Raw genomic sequence first — 21,347 nt, forward strand, 5'->3', positions numbered from 1 at the left:
GACTGCCCCATCCATTTTTATCTTGTAGGCTGTGGAATTGCGGTGGATGATTTTGCACTTCTTGCAGATTTCTTTCATGAGGTCGCTATTGAGGTTAGCAGCATTGTCGGTGATGAGGGGCTCTGGTATTCCAAATCTACAAATGATGTTGTTCCGGACAAAATCTGCCACTACCTTCTTTGTGACAGCCTTGTAAGTAGATGCCTTGACCCATTTGGTGAAATAGTCAATAGCTACCAAGATAAAGCGATGTCCATTTGATGCGGCAGGCTCTATAGGTCCAATCATGACTCTATAGGACCAATCGCGTCCATGCCCCTAGCGGCGAACGGCTAGGGTGAACCCATTACGTTTAACTCATTCGGCGAAACCCGGATGAAATCTTCGTGAATTTAGCGCTAGTGACACTTCTGTACGTAGCAGCTACTGTCGCTTTCTATAGTCATCCAAAAGTCTCCAGCTCTTAGGATCTTCTTGGCTAATATGAACCCATTCATGTGGGATCCGCACGTTCATGCATGTATTTCCTCCAACAACCTGGTTGCCTTGGCAACGTCTACACATCCCAACAAACCTAAGTCTGGGGGTCCTCATGCACAGGACTTCCCTGTTGAGGAAAACGTGGTTTGCCAACCTGCTGAGGGCTTGCTTTTGACCATTAATAGCATTCTCTGGGAATTCACTGGTTGCAAGGAATTTCCTGATGTCGTTATATAATGGTTTACCATCTAGTTCTTCATCTACATGGAAGCAATATGCATGTTGATCCCTGATCTTTATCTCGATAGGGTTGATGTAGTTCTTGTCTGGATGCTGAATCATAGATGATAGAGGTTCAAGGGCGTCAACGAACTCGTTCTGAATCCTAGGGACGTGCTTGAACTCAATCTTCATGAACTTCTTGCATAGCTCCTTCATGCGGTGCAGGTACAGAAGTATCTTGACATTCTTGGTGGACCATTCCCCTTGGACTTGGTGTATCAATATATCGGAATCTCCTATGACCAAAAGTTCTTTGACCTTCATGTCAACTGCCATTCTGATCCCAAGGATGCATGCTTCGTATTCAACCATATTATTGGTACAAGAGAATCTTATCTTTGCTGATGATGGATAGTGTTTTCCAGATTCCGAAATCAGGACTGCCCCAATTTTGACTCCTTTAAAGTTTGCTGCTTTATCAAAAAATATTCTCCATCTAGGGTACGATTCAGCAATATCTTCTCCAGCAAATAACACTTCTTCATTGGGAAAATATGTAGTAAATGGCTCGTAGTCCCCATCCACCGGATTCTCCGCGAGGTGGTTGGCTAAAGCTTGCCCTTTGATTGCCTTCTGAGTTATGTACACAATGTTAAGTTTGCTAAGGAGAATTTTCCATTTAGCTAGCTTTCCGGTAGGCATCAGCTTCTAGAATATATACTTGAGTGGGTTGAGTCGAGATATCAGATGCATGGTGTATGCTGACATATAATGCCTTAGTTTCTGGGCAATCCAAGTCAGAGCGCAAGAAGTGCATTCTATCAAAGTATACTTGACCTCACATGACGTGAACTTCTTACTTAAGTAGTAGAAGGCCTGTTGCTTTCTCCCAGTTTCGTCATGCTGTCCCAACACACACCCGAAGGCATTATCCAAGACTGCCAAATATAATAACAATGGCTTCCCGGGTTAAGGGGAACCAATACTGGTGGATTTGAAAAATATTCTTTGATTCTGTCGAAGGCTTTCTTGCACTCCTCTATCCATTTTGTGTCAGCATCCTTTTTCAGCAACTTAAAAATAGGCTCACAAATTACTGTGGACTAAGCTATGAAGCGACTGATGTAATTCAATCTACCCAGGAAGCTCATTACATCTTTCTTGCTCTTTAGTGGTGGCAATTCCTGAATGGCCTTGATTTTTGATGGGTCCAGTTCTATCCTCTTACTACTTACAATGAAGCCCAACAGTTTTCCAGTGGGGACTCCGAACGCGCACTCTGCTGGGTTCAACTTCAAACTACACCTTCGCAGGCGCTCGAAAAGTTTTCTCAAATCATCCAAGTGCTCTGAACTCTTTCGAGACTTTATGATAACATCATCCACATACACTTCAATCTCCTTATGAATCATGTCGTGAAAAAGGGCCGTCATGGCCCTCATGTAGGTGGCGCCAGCATTCTTGAGATCGAACAATATGACTCTATAGTAGTAAAATCCCCAAGGTGTGGTGAAGTCTGTCTTCTGTGCATCTTCCTCGTGCATCAAGATTTGGGGATACCCAGCGAAACTATCCACAAACAACTGCAGTTAATGCTTCGCATAGTTGTCGATGAGGACGTGGATATTTGGTAGGGGGAAATCGTCCTTTGGACTACCTGTACCTGCACACATGGTGCAGGGAGTAATGTGAGTACTCCGACCCAGTGAGTAGACGATATTTTCCAACAATCTGGGATAGTTGGTGACCCTTACCACATTCGCCTCTATCTGCGTGGTCACTTCTTCCTTTATCCTCAGACTTAGATCAAGTTTGAATTTCCTCGGTTTCTGCTTGACCGCCGGTCTGGTAGGATCGGTGGGCAGTCGATGCGAGACAATGTGAGTGATTAATCTCGGAATATCATCATATGACAATGCGAACACATTTATGTACTACCGGAGGAGCTCAACTAATTTTGCCTTCTGCTCGGCTTCTAGATGAATGCTGATTCTAGTTTCTTTTACGTCTTTTTTGCTTCTAAGATTAACCACTTCCGTTTGTTCAAGGTTGGGATTTTTCTGACTCTCCAGCTGTTTGATCTCCTGTGGGAGATTTTCTGGCATCATACTCTCATCATACTCCTCATAATCTGGGTTGTTGCGCTTGACAATTTTATTACATGTCACAATCGCGGAACACGAGTTTTTAGCATTTTGATTACTGAAAAGAAAATCTAAGTATAAATGAAGCGGTAAATAAACTAGCAATATTTGAGAAAATTATTCCTTTTATTTCATCAAAAGTGGAACATTTTAAGCGTTCAAAAGAGGCAAATGACAAAAAGGTACAGAAACGGTGTAGGCCTCAATTGACGATGCACTTTTCAAAAGATAACTTTTACAGTTCCATACTACCAAGACTCCCGGCGAACAACAGATGGAGTGGCAGTCCAATTCTGCAGCTCTTCCCCTAGTTCGGTATCCTTGATAGTCGGTGTCTTGATGTTACTCCCTTCACAACATTCTTCAGTCATATTCAAGAATAACTTTCCCATCCTGTCGATGATATCATCTTCTGGTACTGATCCTTGACCCGGAATTGAAACATGCTCTGGCACAAAAACCTCTTTCTCAGAGCTACTGATATGAGCTTTCCCATCCGGAGACTGATATCCTATGCCAACCCTTCCTTTCTGCCCGTTAGGTTCAATTGGCTCTGTGATCCCGTATGACCTGGATCCCAGCCCTGTTCCCGGCCTATATCCATATTTTATCATCTCCCTCATATCTATCTTGGATCTATACGGCGACTGCATTCCTAAGTTTTGTTCAGTCTCTTCCATTTTGGTAGTCTGTGTGATTTCCACTACATGAAAAGAAACTCCATCTATCCCTTCAATGAATGGAACAACATAATCCAAATAAGCGGAGTGACCCCACTTGCCGTGGACCACGATCTCCTAATATCCCCACTAAAATTTCATGCATTGGAGTAAAGTGGATGGGACGACCCCTGCCATATGTATCCAGGGCCTTCCCAGTAACAAGTTGTAGGAAGAAGAGATATCCATTACTTGAAAGAATATGGGAAACTCGACCGGCCCGATATGCAAGACCAAATAAATTTCTCCAATAATATCCATTTGTGAAACATCAAAGGTCCTCACCCTCACGTGGCTTTCCATGACTTCCCTCAAATGAATTCGTAATCCCTATAGGGTGTAGAGCAGACAAATATTGACTCCTCACCCTCCATCGACCAACACTCGGGACACCACTTTGTCCCCACAATTGACAGTGATATGAAGAGCTTTGTTGTGACTTGCGCCTTCGACAGGACGTTCGTCTCTTCTAAAAGTGATCATATTTGCTTCGACCATTTTCCCAATTGTCGTGGCCAACGCCTCATTGGTGGTTTTATGTGGTACACTTACCCCACTTAGTACTTTCAATAGGGCATCCTTATGACTGTCGGAGCTCATTAACAAATCCATGATTGATATCTGTGCCGGAATTTTCTTCAGCTGCTCCTCCACGGAATACTCTTTGGTCAACATTCTCTTACAGAACTCGGCGGCTTCTGAGTCTGTTATGTTCCTTCTTTGAATTTTCTTTCTTCCCAAGTTCCCTCGGTTGAAATCTTTAGGAGCGTAGCATCTCCCATACCTAGTCATACCATGGGCTACGACTGAGTCTGTCATTTTGGCCTTCCCCTTTTGTTGGTACGTCCATGGGACGATTTTGTATTCCCAACATTTTTCATCTCTTGTAGAAACAATAGGTTATCGATGATAAGTCTGAACAATCACTATAGGCCTCACTTGTACTGTAATCATTGGAGCCCTTTGAGGAGGGATCCTAGCGGCTTCTACATTTCGTATAGTGACAATCGTTCCCTTTAGGTCATACTCTTCGTCCAATGTGATCATGTTAACTCTTTGGTTTTGGTATTTTGGTAGCGGATTGTGCTTCACATTGGGCGGTGTCAGAGTGCATTGAATGGATCTGCTCTTGATCATTGTTTCAATCTTATTTTTCAGCTTAAAACAATCTTCAGTATGATGACCAGGTACATTGGAATGGTACATGCACCTTTTAGTTGCATCAAATACTTGGAGGGTTACTCATGCCCATCCTTCCACTGGATATATCAATCATGCTCTTATAAATCTTTCAAACAATTGGGCCAGAGGCTCAACAATCGGGGTATAATTTCTAGGACCCCTCTCTTCAAAGTTGGGACGCAGGCGTGATGCATAAGCAGGTCAGTTTTGGTGAGTAGTGGTTTGGACATGAGAATATGGTCGTTGTGGGTTCCGGTTGTTGTTGGCTCGAAGAGGGTTGTATTGTGATTGAGGATGATAATATGGATGGGTGTTATAGACTGGAGCGTAAGTGGGTGGTGGTGAATGATTGTTTGGGGGTATAGGAAGTGTTTCCGTGATGTGGGTTGGGTTGATAGTAAGGGACGACTGCTGAAACTTCTTCTTTCTTCTTCTTTCTGCTTCCAATTGACCCTGATTGGATGGACTTGTTGGCCGTTTGTGGTGCTGCCATGGATTGTACTTTATCAAATTTTATGCCCTCTTCTAAGAAATCTCCCATCTTGACCAGTTCAGGGAATTTCTGTACCATCATTCCCATCATCTTTTCAAAGTATATCCCTTCCTAGGCTCTGATGAAATACTTGGTTAATTCAATGTCGTCCAGCGGAGGTTGCGCCCAGGCGGCCTCTGACCTTCACCGACGTGCATATTCTTGGAATAACTCGGATGGTTTCTTCTGCAGGTTCACCAGTGCGAGCCGACTGGGACTGATCTCTGTGTTGAATCGAAAGCACTTCATGAAGTCCTCTGCCATATCTTGCCAAGTTCTCCAATTTTGCGGATCCTGTCGAGTATACCATGTGAGTGCTTCTTCCTTCAGTCTCCTTATAAATAACTTCATCCTTAGTTTTTCATTCCTCCCCACTCCGACTAACTTGTCACAATATCCCCAAAAATGCACGTGGGGATCACCCTTCCCATCAAAGATATCGAACTTTGGAGGTTTATACCCTGCTGGCATATGCACATCCAAATGAATGCACATATCCTCGCAGTAAACTTTCACTTCCTCGGGCAACTTGGAGGTTCTTTATTTGGTTTCTCAAGATTTGCAGCTGCTTAGATACGGACTCATCTTCCTTACGCCTGGCTTCCCTCTCTATCTCGGCGTATTGGTCAATCTCATAAGGCACCCAGACATTGACATGCGCTATAAAGGTAGGTTCAGAAATGGCATATACAGGGGAAACATACCACTCATGGGCAGCGGTATGTGCCACATATATATGCTGGTTAGCGGTAAAAGTAACTCCGTCACGAGGTAGGGTGTGAGTTGCATTGGTAGTGATAGGTGGGTTTTGTGGTGTTTGAATGTACTGTGGATATAGGGAGTGTGGATAGGGGGATTTGGTAGGTTTGTGTGGGGTTACTGGAGGTATGACTTGAGTGGTAGGAACTAAAGTTGGGGTGTTGTTGTTTTGGCGCGATGTGAAAGGAAAATGGTCAGGAATTGAATCCAAAGAAGGAAATCGAGATGGCTGAGGAAGCGTTGTCATAGCCAGATGTGCTAGTTCCCTGATATGATGTATTTCCTCCCTTAGAGAATCCATTTCTTGGGCCATCCTGGCCACATGTTCATCGTTCCTGGCATCATCCTTCTCCCCCGATCGCCCCGGGCTGTCGGCTATGACCAGAGCATGTTCAGTCGGGTTTTCTGTAGCTGACATCTTTCCCTTTGATCTTAGATTATATGGTGGTTCCGCTAGTTTTTGTTCGACACAAACCAACTTTCATTTTCTTTTAGGGGTAATAATAAAGCAAAAGAAAAAATAAGAATAAATAAAAAGAAAAAGAAACAAGAGTCAGCTTCTTCGTTTATTACAAGCAGGAAATTACATAGAGCAATTAATTCACGCATTAAGGCTAGCGCAATTCCTAGAATTTGTGGGGACCTTTCATTGCTGAAGGTAGGCCTAAATCTCAGATTCTTGACAAACATTTAGGCTTGACACATTTAGATCCAAAGCAAGTTTGTTTTTATTGATAATTTGGACTGATATAAGTGGGAACAAAGATTACATCACTGTTTTATAGATTTGCATGGGCTTGGACAACTTGCTCTTTTGGAAAGTAAAAGAGAACTGGGAATAAAGGTACAAAGCGGGAAGAAGGGAAAATCAACCAACTCTAATAACCATCCCCGGAGTCGTTTCCCATCTCCTCTTCTTCTTCTAGATCATCTTTCAGATCCTCCTCCGGGTCTTCTTCAAACTCCTCCTCGTCATCGTTGAACTCCGACCCTTCCTCCGAATTTTCTTCTGGCTCTGTGTTAGACTCTATTTGGATGCACTTCACTACCTGGTCATCGTCTTCAGCTAGTGGCAACATATGACCGATGGATCCTGAGACCACTTGACGGTGCAACGAATTAGTCACAAGGTAATATGGCAGGATATCATGGTAAATTTGCAAAGCAGTCACTGCATCCTCTAGCCAGTCTATACCCTTTCTGCTTGGCCGGGCCAACTTGTCTTCTTCGTTGATCCAAACACAATACCTAGGAGTGCACCACGAGTTTTGACCCATCAGCATTATGACTAGGTCGCTCCACTCTTCTTGGAGCCTTCTTATCCTGGGGATTGGAATCTGTCCATTATACTCATCCTGGTATAGCGCTGTCCTTGTCCACAGAGGCACATCTTGGATCATCCCGAACTGTCTTAGAACCCCCAGGGGTGAGTATGGTTGAATACCCTCAACTCCGATCAACTCAATGACGTATTTTTGAGAAGTCCCTAAGATTGATATTCCACCTAACCATGATAGCTTCCAACTGATCCATTCTCCACTCAGATTGGTTAGCATTTCCCTCCACTCTTATTTTCTATTTGGGGAGATCCAATATCTCATCCTTTTGTTGAGGTTGTGTATCATATTGCTGACGCCCATAAAGTAGTCGATGGTGGCCTCTCGCTGGAAGAAATGTTCAGTAGCCCAGATCTGAAGCAACAAGTTACAACCTTTAAAGAAATCATACCCTCGTGCATATAAGGACAAAGCCCTCAGCATATCAGCTAATACCATTGGCACCAAAGTAGCTTGAAGGTTACCGCAGAAGGCCGCCAGAACCACAGGTAATAAGTTGATATTGATCTGACCCCTTCTCTACCAGAAGACCAATACTCCCAATAGTGCCATTGAGAAGGCAATAGGCCTGAGACTCTCCCACGTTGCTTGGTCACATTGAAACTCTCCCAAATACCACTCGTAGCTTTCACGATACCCAAAATCTGTCAAACAGCTAGTTGAGGCTCACCCATCCATCCTCGATTTTTCTTAGACCCCTACTGTTGGCCAGGCCCAAAGCATTCAAGAACCGGTAACCAGGCATAGTTACTGGCAATATCGGCTTCTTTCCATTGAACGGCAACTCCGTATAACTAGTGACATCCTCTAATGTCGGTACTAAATCTTAATCAGCAAATATGAACACCACCTTAGCCGGATCCCAAAGCTCTATCAACAAGCGAGTGATCACCCTGTCTGCTCGGATGTTCAGCAAAGCGGTTAGTTCCCCCAAGTGTGTCCGAACCTCATCTCCTTGTTCCCGGCGAATGTTCATTCACCACTGCTTCAATTTATGTGGTGCTCCTATTACCATGTTAATCTCAGGGATGTTTTGGTTGATTTTTATTTTCTGAGGCAGGTAAAAGAAAGGTGTTTGGTAAGTGTTTGCTTTGGATCTTTAAGTGTCTTGTTAGGTTTGTTTGTCTTTCCACATAAGTCATGTAGTTGGGTGCATGACCCGTTGACATTAGGGTGGCTTTTCTAATTGTGTGTCGATGCCAAGGATCGACTCACCTAAGGTTTATGAAGTATGCCCTATTTTTGTTGGAGTAGAATGTTTCCTACTTTTGAGTTGGACTGAAGGCTCTGAGAAGTTATGTCAGTTGACCTGGCAAAACCATTTTCTAAAACTAAAGAGTTTTGAAAAGAAGGTTCAAAGGGGTGTAAAAGACAACCCTCGCGTGCCATTGTGTGTGATAGTGTACAACCAAGACTCGATAGGAAGAAATGTGATGACAATGTATATAAAGTAGTAACAGATAAGGGTGTAGCAACGATAAGCATGATAATAAGCATAATGAGCAAATAACGCAGGTAAGCACATAATTGCAATATTACCTACAATTAAGGGAATGTACAAATAAATCTAAATGCCAAATTTAGTCTAAGTCTGCTACGGTCAGAACCTAAGTGTGAAATCCCCAACAGAATCACCATATTGTTGCACCCTATTTTGCACTAGTCAAAACAAGATTCAACTTGTGGTTTCTATGTTGTTGATAAAAGAGAGTTGCCACCTAATATTTAAAGGTATACTAGGGTACCTATTTAATTACGAAGTCGTATCCTTTATTAGTCTGCTAACCGGGGAGATTATGGGTAAGGGTTCTTATTCTTCTAAGGGAAGATGTTAGGCACCCCTTAAAATCTACCTAAGTTAGCTCCATAGGACTTAGACTATATTTAGAATTAATTATTTATACTATGCCTCAACTAGTGTTCTAGAGATATGGCTTACCATACATTGGGAAATAATTCTTACAAAGGGAGGGTGTAGTATTAAAAGGGTATGAATTAATAGAGAAAATAACATTAATGCATATATACTTAAAAAGAGATTTTGAAAAGATATATAGGATGTTTGTATTTAAGAAAGTATTTGAAAAGGAGAACCAAATTTAAACACTTGTTCCTAAAGCATGGGGGTATATTGTTCTAATGAGATTGGGGGGTAAGCCTAAGCTATACCTTGATTTGAAGAGTTGAAGCAAAACCATATTTTGAAAATCCTTTTGGGGCGACAACACTTTATTTTTTTCCGAAAATGATTTGATTTCCCTTTTTGAAGATAAAGCTTGCGATTCAGTTTGGTTTTTCCTTTGAAAGTGGGGGCTGCCGTCCTTTGCTAAGCTTTGGTCTTCAAAATCTTTTAAGAAAAATGTGAGCAAAAAATATAATAATGATATAAACAATTATAATTAGCGAACAAGAGATTAGTTACTAACTAATTCTTCTTTTAATTCTATGTTGTTTAAGGATTGCCTAAGTTTACATGACATAGGATATAAATTAAAGCGTTCAATCCAATATAATACTGTTGTATAAGATAGAATAACAACAAAGATGCAGCAAAGTGCGACAAGGCAGTAAACTAAGGTAACGAAGCACTAAAATAAGGAGTTTAGAGGAAGAGGATTGGACTCTGAAATTTGGGCCTCAAAGAGGCAGGCCCAACAGTAATAGGTACGACCACAACTGACTTCAAATTTTCAGAAAATACGGCAATGATGGACTTGGGCCTAAGTTCCTTAAGAACTTGGCAGGTCCAAACAAATGTATATGTTAAAAAAGAAAGAGAAAGTCATTAGATACATATTATGTATGTTCAACCATGCATGAAACACATAGGTAACTGATTGGGCAAAATATAACAAAAACTATCAATACTCAAATACCATGAGAACTTATACTAATGTGGTGGTTATATATGGTAAATAATTTACACTGAAAACCTTTCATTGTCATTAGACACTAAAACCCTAAATAATAACAAGTGTCAATGAATTAAGGGCTAAGGAGTGAGTTCTACTCAAGGTCAGTGCCCCGTTTGAATCCCCCCGACACTTCAAAGTTCCCAAGGATCTCAAGGCACAGGGCAATGCTTGTGCTGGGGAGAGAAGCCCAACCTAGAGTTAAACTGTACTCTCAAATACCCCCTAACCACTAACGACTCATTTTTCCTTATGGGTTTAAGTACCAATGATGCTCTTTCAAGGTAAACCAACTACCACTATACAACCTACCACACAAGTATACTTTTCCCTTGATAGAATAACATAAGGTCACACGAACAGTTTCATTTTATAACTTCATTTCCAATACCTAATGAAACATGCATTAACAAATCTGGAAGTCAGGTTTCAGACACACATAAAGGTAGGAATACTATGATGTTACTGCCAAAAGAACCAAACACTTGTGATCCTATATAAAGAGCACATAGTTTAGATATGCAGCAATACAAATGCCTCTGTCTAAGTAGATATATCACAGATTGGTTAGCCTAGGTCTTACCACTAGCACACATACAGGTTAATAATATCACTTGGAACTTTTGAAAGCATCATCAGGGATTCAGACAAGCAGTCATAATTAGTAACTTCTACAGATGTCATTAAAGATGCCAGAACATAATTAAGACTCTTAGCATGACTACAATTTACAGATTCAAACATGGGATTCCTAAAAATGCTTGGTAGAACCACATCTTCATAAGAACACAAATCTTAAATAGGTAAACTATTCTGTCCAAGCAGTAGCAAATAAGAAGTCCCCTTAGGATTTATATATCAGATTCAGCTCAGATTAGCAGGGAAAAGAGGATTTAGTGCAATTTCTAAACAAAGTATGGATTATGAAGACAAACAGGGATACATACAAGTTTTTAAATCAACTACACATAGATACTTTAAATGAGGTTATGATCTTATAAAGACAAGGTAAGCTTCACAAAGTCAACAATGTCATAAGGGATTAAAGACATGGAAAGTATTGTGCCAAACAGGTTTAACTCAGCTATACCGACTGAGATATACATCTAAACATGAGGCAGTTATACTCAGCTTGAAAGTAGTTATTATTCAACTATAACAAAATGACTATGTTTTGTTTTATGAAAGACAACTTAATGATAACAAAATATATGCATAAGGGTTACTGATGTTCATAAGAGTCCCCTTTCATATAAATACGACCAATAGTTATATATGAACATAGGATTGTTATAATAATAGCTCAAAAGTTACTCTTAGAGTTAACAGACATTGATACAGAGAAGGAGAGCACTTAAACACTTAATCTTCTCATGCTTCAGTTAAATGGTGAAAGATTAAACTAGGAACTCTCAGGTTTTTCCTAGTTATAATTATCAACAACAATCTCGACTACAAAATCACAGAATGCAGGAAACAGTGTGTAGGGATAAAGATCGCAATAGAATCATTAACAGAAAATCTGAAACCTAGGCAAGCATGAGAGGTCATTTTAAGCATATAAAGTAAAACTTAATCATATGGACTATTTGAGATCCGAATGAAAGTCACTAAGGTCACATAACAACTTAATAAACACCAATTAAAGATACTCAGGAGCAGGACTATTTGACATCATAAATGAATACAAGTAACAGAAGGCAACAACATGTTCATGATATTCATGTAAGACAATCAAAGAGAAGAGGGTGAAGGTGTACTGACGTTTTCGAGGGCAGCAGACTAAACAAGGATTCCTTCTTATTGTCTAGGACCAAAAACTTCAAGCTTGAAGTAATGAAAGCACTTAGAGACGAATAAAGAAAACCAGAAATTAGTAAGAAACCCTAAATTTTATGAAAATCTTAGTATTGCTTCTGTGTTCGTGTTAGGTCTTAGGTGTGATTGTAGGTGATGATAAATGAGAGCAATCAAGGCCCTAATTATAGTGCTATTTAATGGCTCTAGGGTTTCAACAGATTCAAATCGTGAGTGGAAGATGATGATGCGTTGATGATGTGAGCATAATTAGGTGAAATCAGAAAGAATAGAGGGGAAAAGCACTGTTGAGTTTACCTGAGCACGAGAAGGTCGACCGTTGAAGCCTTTGGACCAGCGGCCAAACCCTAATGTCTAGAGGTCACTGCGTTTGACCTATGGATAACGAATAATAATGATGAAGCTGAAGATATTAGCCATTCATGCTCCGACTCGACATAACAGAGGAAAGGTTGATGGATTTTCAAGTTGCATAGTTTAGGTTTAGGGTTTCAGATTTGAGATTCAAATCGAATCGATGGAAATGGAATGGAAACCGGCGAGATTCGCGGTTAGTAGGGGCAAGATGGATATCTTAAGGCTTGATTTATGACCTTGTACAAATTTGTGCAAGGTTTTAGGACTGATGGGGATGAGAGAAAAGAGAGGGGAAAGGGAAAGAAAGGTAGCATGGGAGGTGATAAATGATTACGGTTTAGGGGCTTTGGGATGGGTCTTTAGGTTTAAGATAGGGAGACGGGATCTGAACCGTTGATCTTTGAGATTAACGGTCCTGGCATTTTGGGGTTTAAATGATTTTATGGAGAATTTCAGTGGACATTGGATCCTTGTGATCTAACGGCTAATATTAACTATACTGGGTGCTTTTAATTTAAAGAGAAAGTGGAATCACAAATTGTGGGCCGTTGATATAATAAACGAACGACCCAGATTAATTGTGTTCGTTTTGTGCGTGTTGGAGACAGGTGACGTGGCAAGCTCCGATTGGTTTAAAAAGGAATGGCAAGGATTGCCAAAGTGGATTGGAAGGGTTGTTTGGACTGGCTCATTTAGGATTGGGCTTGGTCATTTGGGCCAAAGTTGATTTAAAGAATAGCCACTGTGTTTAGTTGAGAATTGCAATTATAGCCCCTAGCCTCTTTTGATCCCCTTTATAATTAAATTAAATAAGCTTAATAATTTTCAATAAAATGTGGTAAAATTATAATTATTATATATACTACTAACTATTTTAATTAATTATTTATAAATATTCCATTTTAGAGAATTATAGCACTAATTTCAAAATATTAACATAGTAATATAATTAACTAGAAATTAAGGAGTAATTTTGTCAAATTAATTATAAGGTCTACATGATGTATATAAAGGTTATTTTAATCATCTTAAAGTAGTAAATATTTTGTAATTACGTAATACTAATACTAAGTGATTAATTTCAAAACTAATACTTAATTAATTTGTAGAAATAGGTATTTATTACTAGAAAATACTTTCAAAATATTTATTATAAACTATTAAGTATAAATAAATTAATTTTAAAAGGGAAGGTCAAAATAGGCCGTCAACAGTTTGCAGGGGCTTATCTCTGATTTTTTTGCTCTATAATGAGTGTAATATCTAAAGGAAATCAACCCTTAAAGGGCTCTTTAACCGACCAAAACTAGCCATTTTTTGGGCATATTTCGTCCTTTTATTTATGCAAGTAGGTGACACGCCTACTTGTCACCTATGAAATCTGCGCAGTCTCACAAAAACGCAAGTATCTCTTTACTACGATGTTGTATCGACAAACGACTTAATTCGTTAGAAACTAGACTCATAGATCTCCAATTTTGTAGGTGGATCATCCTGTAATTCTAAGTATATTGGGAGAAAAGCCCAGCTACATGTGACCTAAGTTTCAACACATTTATTAATGTAACTTTTTATGACCTTTGCCAACTTTTGTTCCACAACTCGCTTTACTTCAAAATATAATACACGACTATCATACAAATAAAATAACTCATAACATAACCTCCTTATCATGTTAAGCATCCTAGTCTCACCCCAAAAGTACATGTTTTAACATTCCCAACTTGTCGACTTTCGACGAAACTTATTTTCTTAGATTTGTTTAGCTTCTAAGCCTTCCAACCCTCTTGGTACTTGGTATTCATGATCTTAAATATTTGTAACCTCCACGGTAATATGATTAACTTAATTTATGTACTTTCAAAGATGATTTCATTTCTGAGCTTACATCAATTGACTTACGACGTACTTTTACGTATGAAACATGGGGTGTAACATCATTCCCCCATTTGGAACATTCGTCCTCAAATGTTGGTTGATGTACTTATCAGTCTTATAACCTATAGCTCTTGTGAATACTTTAATACTTTCCTTTTCATCTAGGTGACCGTTCTGTGAATAAATCCAAAGACAAGGGCATTCCCCCTTTAGGCCTCTTTCTCACACCACGACCTTTGTGTCAGAATTCTTCCAATCTTGTAACTATTGCTACCTTCTGTCATACAGCCTGTACAACTTTGTCCCTGTATGCGCCTATGCGACTCTTCTCTTCTTTTTACTCCAGCTTTTAGCCAATCTCGAGGCCTCACTTTATAAACATATATAGAACTCTGACGCTGTCTATCTGGGAATCTAAAGGTATATTGAAATTCTTCGCTCGGTACTTTGTCAAACTTATGACTATTGCTATATCTTCTTTCATAGCCTCGGTTATATATGCTTATGGATTTACTACGTCTAGGTAGGTCATACTATACCATAACTCTTACTTCGATTTATTATTACTGAGGTCTACTACCCAACTACAGGTCACTCTCTCACTGCTTATCCTATATGTATAAATCTAAGTCCTTTAATGCTTCCTTATTACTGTTCATCTAAGGAATGACATCCTAATCTCCTCTCATACTTTGGAACTTTTATCTATATATTGTTGATTCACCTTAATATTGATCTATAATCTACCACTAATATCTTTAAACCTCTTACGTAATACATTGCTACTAGGGCTCACATCTCATCGGGGAATATCTGAAGTGATTTTCCTCATCCACCTAGGGATGATAGTATACTTTGATAACCATATTTCATAGCATCCCAATATGATCCATCTTATGGGGGTATTCTAATCCGGTGCAATTCATGAAACCCCTTTGTTTTTGAATCATTACCCAATCAAAGGCCTAAATTTCATCCTCTTATCTATCACAATTACACCATTATTCTACTACCAGGGATCCATTATGGTAGGCTATAATCTCATATTTTAATCGCTTATTGCACTCTAATTTACTGCACTTTATTCATTTTTAGCTTTAATTGATAGTGTTTTGCACTAATTGCGTGTTGTATGCCTTGTAGGAGTGATTTCGAGCTATCTAGATGTTATAGAATGAATTCGAGTGATTTGGAGCTTTGAAGTCTGAGTAAAAGCCCAAGGGATTAAGCCAAAATCATGTTCGGGGATCAAGGACCAAGTCTGGGTGTCAAAAATTGAGATTTGAGCCGTACTTTGAGAAACGTATACTAGTGCGGTGCATGGGGCGGCGTATGGGGCGCCGCGGCTATGCAAATTTACTGCTTCCTGTCAGAACTAGCTCTCTGGATTTCCCCATTAATGCCCCGCATGGCGCGTCCTATGCAATTTTTACAGAGTGAAAATCCTATTTTGGCTAGGAGAAGGTGATTTCGTCAAGGCCCGACCCTACTTGCAATAAATACATGGACAAACATTATTTTTTGGACTTTTGACACATATTTGACCTAAGGAAGCGAATGAGGAGTTGGAAGAACACGAGCACAAGGATTTCATCATTCCTTCCTCACTCAAGACCCGAGTTTGGATCGAATTTATGTTTTTCTATACTTTAATTATATTTGTGATGAATTGCTCCATATCCATGGAGTAGTTCCCTTTAGGGTTTGATGGATTTGGTGTATTGATAATTGTTTGTGGATTATACCTCTAATTTTATGTATTGAAGCGTTTTGGATGATTTAACTGTTGCATCTATATTCACTTGTTCATGTAATCGAGAGAGGCATAACTTGTGATATCTTTGCATTATATTGTTGGTTGAGTTCATTAATTCTTCTTAGTAATCGAAAGAGGCTATTTGAATCATTGATCAAACCTAGTTAAGAGGATAATAGAGAGAGGTTCTCTCATAGACCAATCAACTACGCATTCTTGCATATCTTCACGTGTTTAAATTGGTTCATCTTGTGAGGTTAAAACTTAATCGAGAGAGGAGTTTTTGCTGAACGTTTGAACTAATAATTGAGTGAATTCGAGAGACTCACTTGAACATTAGAAGTAAATTATCTAGAGTTAGATCCCAAACAATTATCTTACACCTATCCTATCAACCCCTATTTTTCTCCCACTGATAACCTTCTTTGCTTATTCCTTGTTTCGATAGTCATTAGTCAATAGCTTTAGATTCTTAGTTAATTTTAGTTATTAATCATATAAATCTCGATTGTTGATTCTCCTGGATAGCAATCAAGCTAGAAACTACCAGAATACTGTTTAAATCTAATCCATGTAGATACAATATTATATTATACTATATTTGACTAGCGAGCATAATTTAAGTGTGTGTTTCAAGCTCGTCAAATTTTGGCGCCGTTGCTGGGGATTGATAATCAATAGTGTTTGAAATAATTTGTAGTGCTAATTCAGGAATATTTTTTTTATTTTTATTTTTATTTTATTTTTGTCTTTTTACATTTATTGTTCTTTGATTGTGCATAGGTTATATGTTAGATTGGTGCATGACTCGAACTTCTGCGAAGGAAGTGCTACCATACGAGCCAGAAATTGAAAAACAACTGCGACAGCTGAAGAAGGAAAGAAATCTCACCTACACAACAGAAAAGGTTGGGCAATCGTCAACCAAAGAACTTATGGCTGGAAACGGGGAAGATAATATGGATTTGGCTACAAGAGAGGCAGTCCAACGAAGAGAATAAGCTGCACGAGATGCTGAGGAAGCAGCTATTGGAGATGCACAAATTATCTATGAAGAAGAGAGGGGTCGGAGAATTGCTCAGAATTAACCTTTGGGTGCAGACCAGTTCGGAACTATAGCTCCCATGCCTGGGAGACCACTTGGCGATTATGCTAGACCGGTATACAATCAAGGTTTATCAAGTGTTAGACCACCTCCAATTGCAGCGAACAATTTTGAGTTGAAGTAAGGGTTGCTTTATACCCTTCAGAATTGGTGTGTATTCAGAGGGAAGCCAAACAAAGATCCAAATACACATCTATTGGACTTCAAGGAGATTATGAATACCTTTCAGTACAATAGTGTGTCACAAGATGTAGTGTACTTAAGGGCATTTCCCTTTTCTCTCAAAGATGATGCAAAGCAGTGGCTTCGAAGCTTTCCCACGGGATCAATTAGAACTTGGGAGGAGATGACCAGAAAATTCTTTGATAAATATTTTCCTCAACTAAAATGGGCAAGTTTAAAAGAGAAATCCATAACTTCTGTCAGAAAGAGAATAAAACCATCTTTGAAGCATGGGAGAGGTTTAATCAGATTGTTAGAAAGTGTCAACATAGTGGAATTAAAGTCTGGATGCAACTCCAGGACTTTTGGGATGGATTGACATCGGCCTCACATAGAACATTGAGCAATGCAGCTGGAGGCCCGTTGATGAAGAAGACTGTAGAGGAGATAGTTACAATTCTTGATGAGTTATTTGAAGATGCAAATCAATGGCCCTCTGAAAGTGCGGAAAGAAGAAAATCAACAAGTGTTCACTAAATTGATGCTAACACATCTATGCAGGTACAACATGATGCTATGGCCAAAGAAATACAAAAGCTGACCTTAGCATCGATACAAAGTGAGCCTCACACAACTTGTGATATATGTGGAAGAGGATACCCTACTCATGAGTGTCAAGCCTCAACTGAGGAAGTGAATATTGTGGGAAACTATAATTTTAATATAATGGGTCAGAGGCACCCCGGTTTTTCATGGAGTTCACCTGGGGATACCTTGAATGCATGGCAACAAAATAACTCTAGACCCCAGGGATAAGGAGCTCCAGCATTCCGAAATTAGCAGAGAAAGCAATTTCAGCCTCAACAACCCTTTCAGTCTGGCATAGAAGATCTCATGAAGGCCTTCATTATGAAAACTGATAAGCGGCTTGAACCTCATAGTGAAAATATGAGGGAACATGGAGCATCTATCAAAGAAAGAGGTGCTAGTTTTTGAAACTTGGACAGACAAGTTAAGTAGATAGCCACTCTATTGTCTGGGAGGATTCCAGGAACTCTCCCCGCTGACACTGAGAGAAATCCCAAATAAACAGTGAATGCTGTGACCTTGAGAAGTGGACAAGTGTTGAAGGATACCACCCCAATCCAGAAAGATGTGATAATTGCAAAAGAAAGAGGGAAGCAGCTGAAAAGTGATGATGACAAGAAGAAGAAGAAAGGCCTAATAAAAACTGAGAAGAAGAAGAAGAAGGAAGAAAAATCGAGAAGGGAGGAACCTAAGAAGAGCGAGCATATGCCTGCTTTACCTCTCCCTCAAAATATATATAGAGAAAAGCTGGACAAGTAGTTTGGGAGATTTTTGGATATGCTAAAACAAGTCCATGTAAACTTACCATTTATAGAAGTGCTCTTACAAATGCCTGCTTATGCCAAATTTATGAAGGAGATCCTGACAAAGAAGAGGAAAATAGAGGAGACCTCAGTGGTCAAGCTTATAGAGCATTGCAGTGCTATATTGCAAAATAAACTCCCACAAAAGTATGGAGATCCAGGGAGTTTTACTATACCTTGCTCATTGGGGACTATAAATTTTGATAAGTCTTTATATGATTCTGGTGCATCAATTAACTTAATGCCTCTATCTATTTACAGGAAACCGGAGAAGGATATTGGAGAGATAAGGTCATTGCCAATATCTTTGTAGTTGGAAGACCAAACTACCTTAATACCCGAGGGGATAGTGGAAGATGTGTTAGTTCGGGTGGATAAGTTCGTATTTTCTGTAAATTTTATAGTGGTGAATATGGAGGAAAACAAGGAGATCCCCCTCATCTTAGGAAGACCATTCTTAGCGACGGGTAGAGCTATACTAGATATATATGAGAGGAAATTCATGCTTAGAGTGGGTGAGGAGACTGTGACTTTTGATATGAATGTAGAAAAAGGGGCACAAAAAGAAAAACCAGTTGCGAGTGTTGAGTGAAAAGTGAAGGGCTCAAAGGAAAAGGCTGCAGTGATCAAGAAAGATAAGTGTGGGGTGTACCCCAAGAAGGCTGAGAAGAAGTTGTCGGCATGGATGTGGCATTAGTCCGAAGGCAAGGAATGGAGCCCAACTTCGACTCAGATCCCGACTAGATGTTCAGGGAAGATTTTTTTACCTTATGCTTTTTAATTGTGTGTCATGGGGACATGACACAAACTTAAAGTGTGGGGTGGGGGATAATTGTATGTTGTATGTATATGTGTTAGTTTTGTTAGTTGTAGTAGTTGGAAAATTGAAAACAAATAATAAAAATTAAAAATAATTCCAAATTTTTAATTTTTCCCGATGATGGATATCATTTGATGGGTTTCTTAAGGGAATAATATCGAAAGAAAAGACAAAAATATTTTCTTTTGTTAGGTAGTGTAACAATTCTCCCTTAGTTTTTCTTTGTGTTGCGGTTCTCTTCCAAGGGTTTTGTTTGAACCGGGTGTAGTTAGTTTTATTTTTTTATTAGTAGGAAACCTTGTGCTATAATTTGAATTGAAAGCAATGTCTCTTGACTTTTTTATGCCTTGAGAATAGTGAGTGATTTAGTTGTGACGCTTAGGCTCAAATTTTGACTCTTGCATAAGTACCTTAAACTGCAGAATTTTAACTTTGCTTAACTGCTTTAACTAGTGTTTCTTGATAGTCCAATCCTGAGTGAGTTAGGTACCATGTGTGTGTGAGGTTTCGTGTTATTCTGTGCATTACATTTGATGTCTAGAGCTTTCCCTGTGTGTTTGCAAAGCGAAATGGTAGTTTTGTTCAGTCTTAGAAGTGATTTAGGTATTTTTTTTGTTGAGACAGTTATAAGATATTACCCACCTAATTGTTATGTATCTTAGTTAAGCTCATTGAGCCTGTAATTCTGTTTCTTTGGCAACTATTGTACAAGCCTTACCCATTTGTTTGAATTGACCATCTATTTGAACCTTTTACCTCTCGTGAGCACTTGAATTTATTATGAACTTTGCAAAAGTTGAAGTGTGGGGTGATTGGGTTGGCTTTTTAGTGGAACTAATGAAATAAGGAGAAAGGTGCACTGTTTAAAAATAAGTAAGAGCCACTTGAATTGAAAAAGAAAGAAAAAAAATAATTGTATGATTGCGAAAAATTTTCCTTGATAGGGGTAACTCTTGATGTAATTGTGCTTAAAGAAGTTGGGAGTTGATATATGTTGATTTGAAGGTGGAGTTATGGTTTGACATAAGTGTGGGGTTTTGAATGGTTAAGTGTATGTATTAAAGTGTTTAGGGAGGTGTAGTCACTCATATATCTAAATATATCCTACTCGTTCTGCAGCCTACATTACAACTAATGAAAGTCCTACTTGATCGTTGACTGAATGAACTCAATTAGTAGAGTAGTACACTACGGGAAAGCTTATGGTACGTCGTTTGTGGCATATGAATGTTGTTTCTGAGAGTGAGTGAATTCTTTTTATCTTGAGTTCCTGATTGTTCTTAATTTCAATTGTATGTGGAACTACTCTCTATTGTTGTGTGAGGACACTTGATTCATGAAGGAAAGGTAATGCCGTTGACCTCTGTGTTAGAGTAAGTGAGCGTGTTATAAATAATGCGTGTTGCTTTTGAGTCAAATTTGGAGGCTATGATGTTACGGTATTGTACTTAATCTATTTTAAATATTCTTGGTATGATGAGTTATGAGAGTTGTTGAAAAAAGGTCGCATCTATGTGAAGTGTAGTTTGATTGCTCGAGGACGAGCAATGGTTTAAGTGTGGGGTGTTGATGGTAGGCTATAATCTCATATTTTAGTCGCTTATTACACTCCAATTTACTGCACTTTATTATTTTTGAGCTTTAATTGATAGTGTTTTGCACTAATTATGAGTTGTATACCTTGTACAAGTGTTTCCGAGCTATGTATATGTTATGGAATGAATTCGAGTGATTTGGAGCTTTGAAGTCTGAGTAAAATCCTAAGGGATTAAG

The 21,347-nt window shown here is 39.2% G+C and overlaps 1 protein-coding gene and 1 non-coding gene across 2 annotated transcripts; both read right to left on the reverse strand.

Moving 5' to 3' along the window:
- Positions 1 to 423: 423 nt before the first annotated feature.
- LOC142179891 (uncharacterized) lies at positions 424 to 1,404 on the reverse strand. The gene has a single exon (XM_075250780.1). It carries the CDS (start codon positions 1,402 to 1,404, stop codon positions 424 to 426), a length of 981 nt encoding a protein of 326 aa, XP_075106881.1.
- Positions 1,405 to 17,594: 16,190 nt separating this feature from the next.
- Positions 17,595 to 17,701, reverse strand: LOC142180442 (small nucleolar RNA R71). Its single transcript, XR_012709067.1, has one exon. It is a non-coding gene; the product is annotated as a small nucleolar RNA R71 (small nucleolar RNA).
- Between the last annotated feature and the right edge of the window lie 3,646 nt (positions 17,702 to 21,347).

Source organism: Nicotiana tabacum, chromosome 4, assembly GCF_000715075.1.
Source record: "Nicotiana tabacum cultivar K326 chromosome 4, ASM71507v2, whole genome shotgun sequence".
NCBI classification, from domain to species: Eukaryota; Viridiplantae; Streptophyta; class Magnoliopsida; order Solanales; family Solanaceae; genus Nicotiana; species Nicotiana tabacum.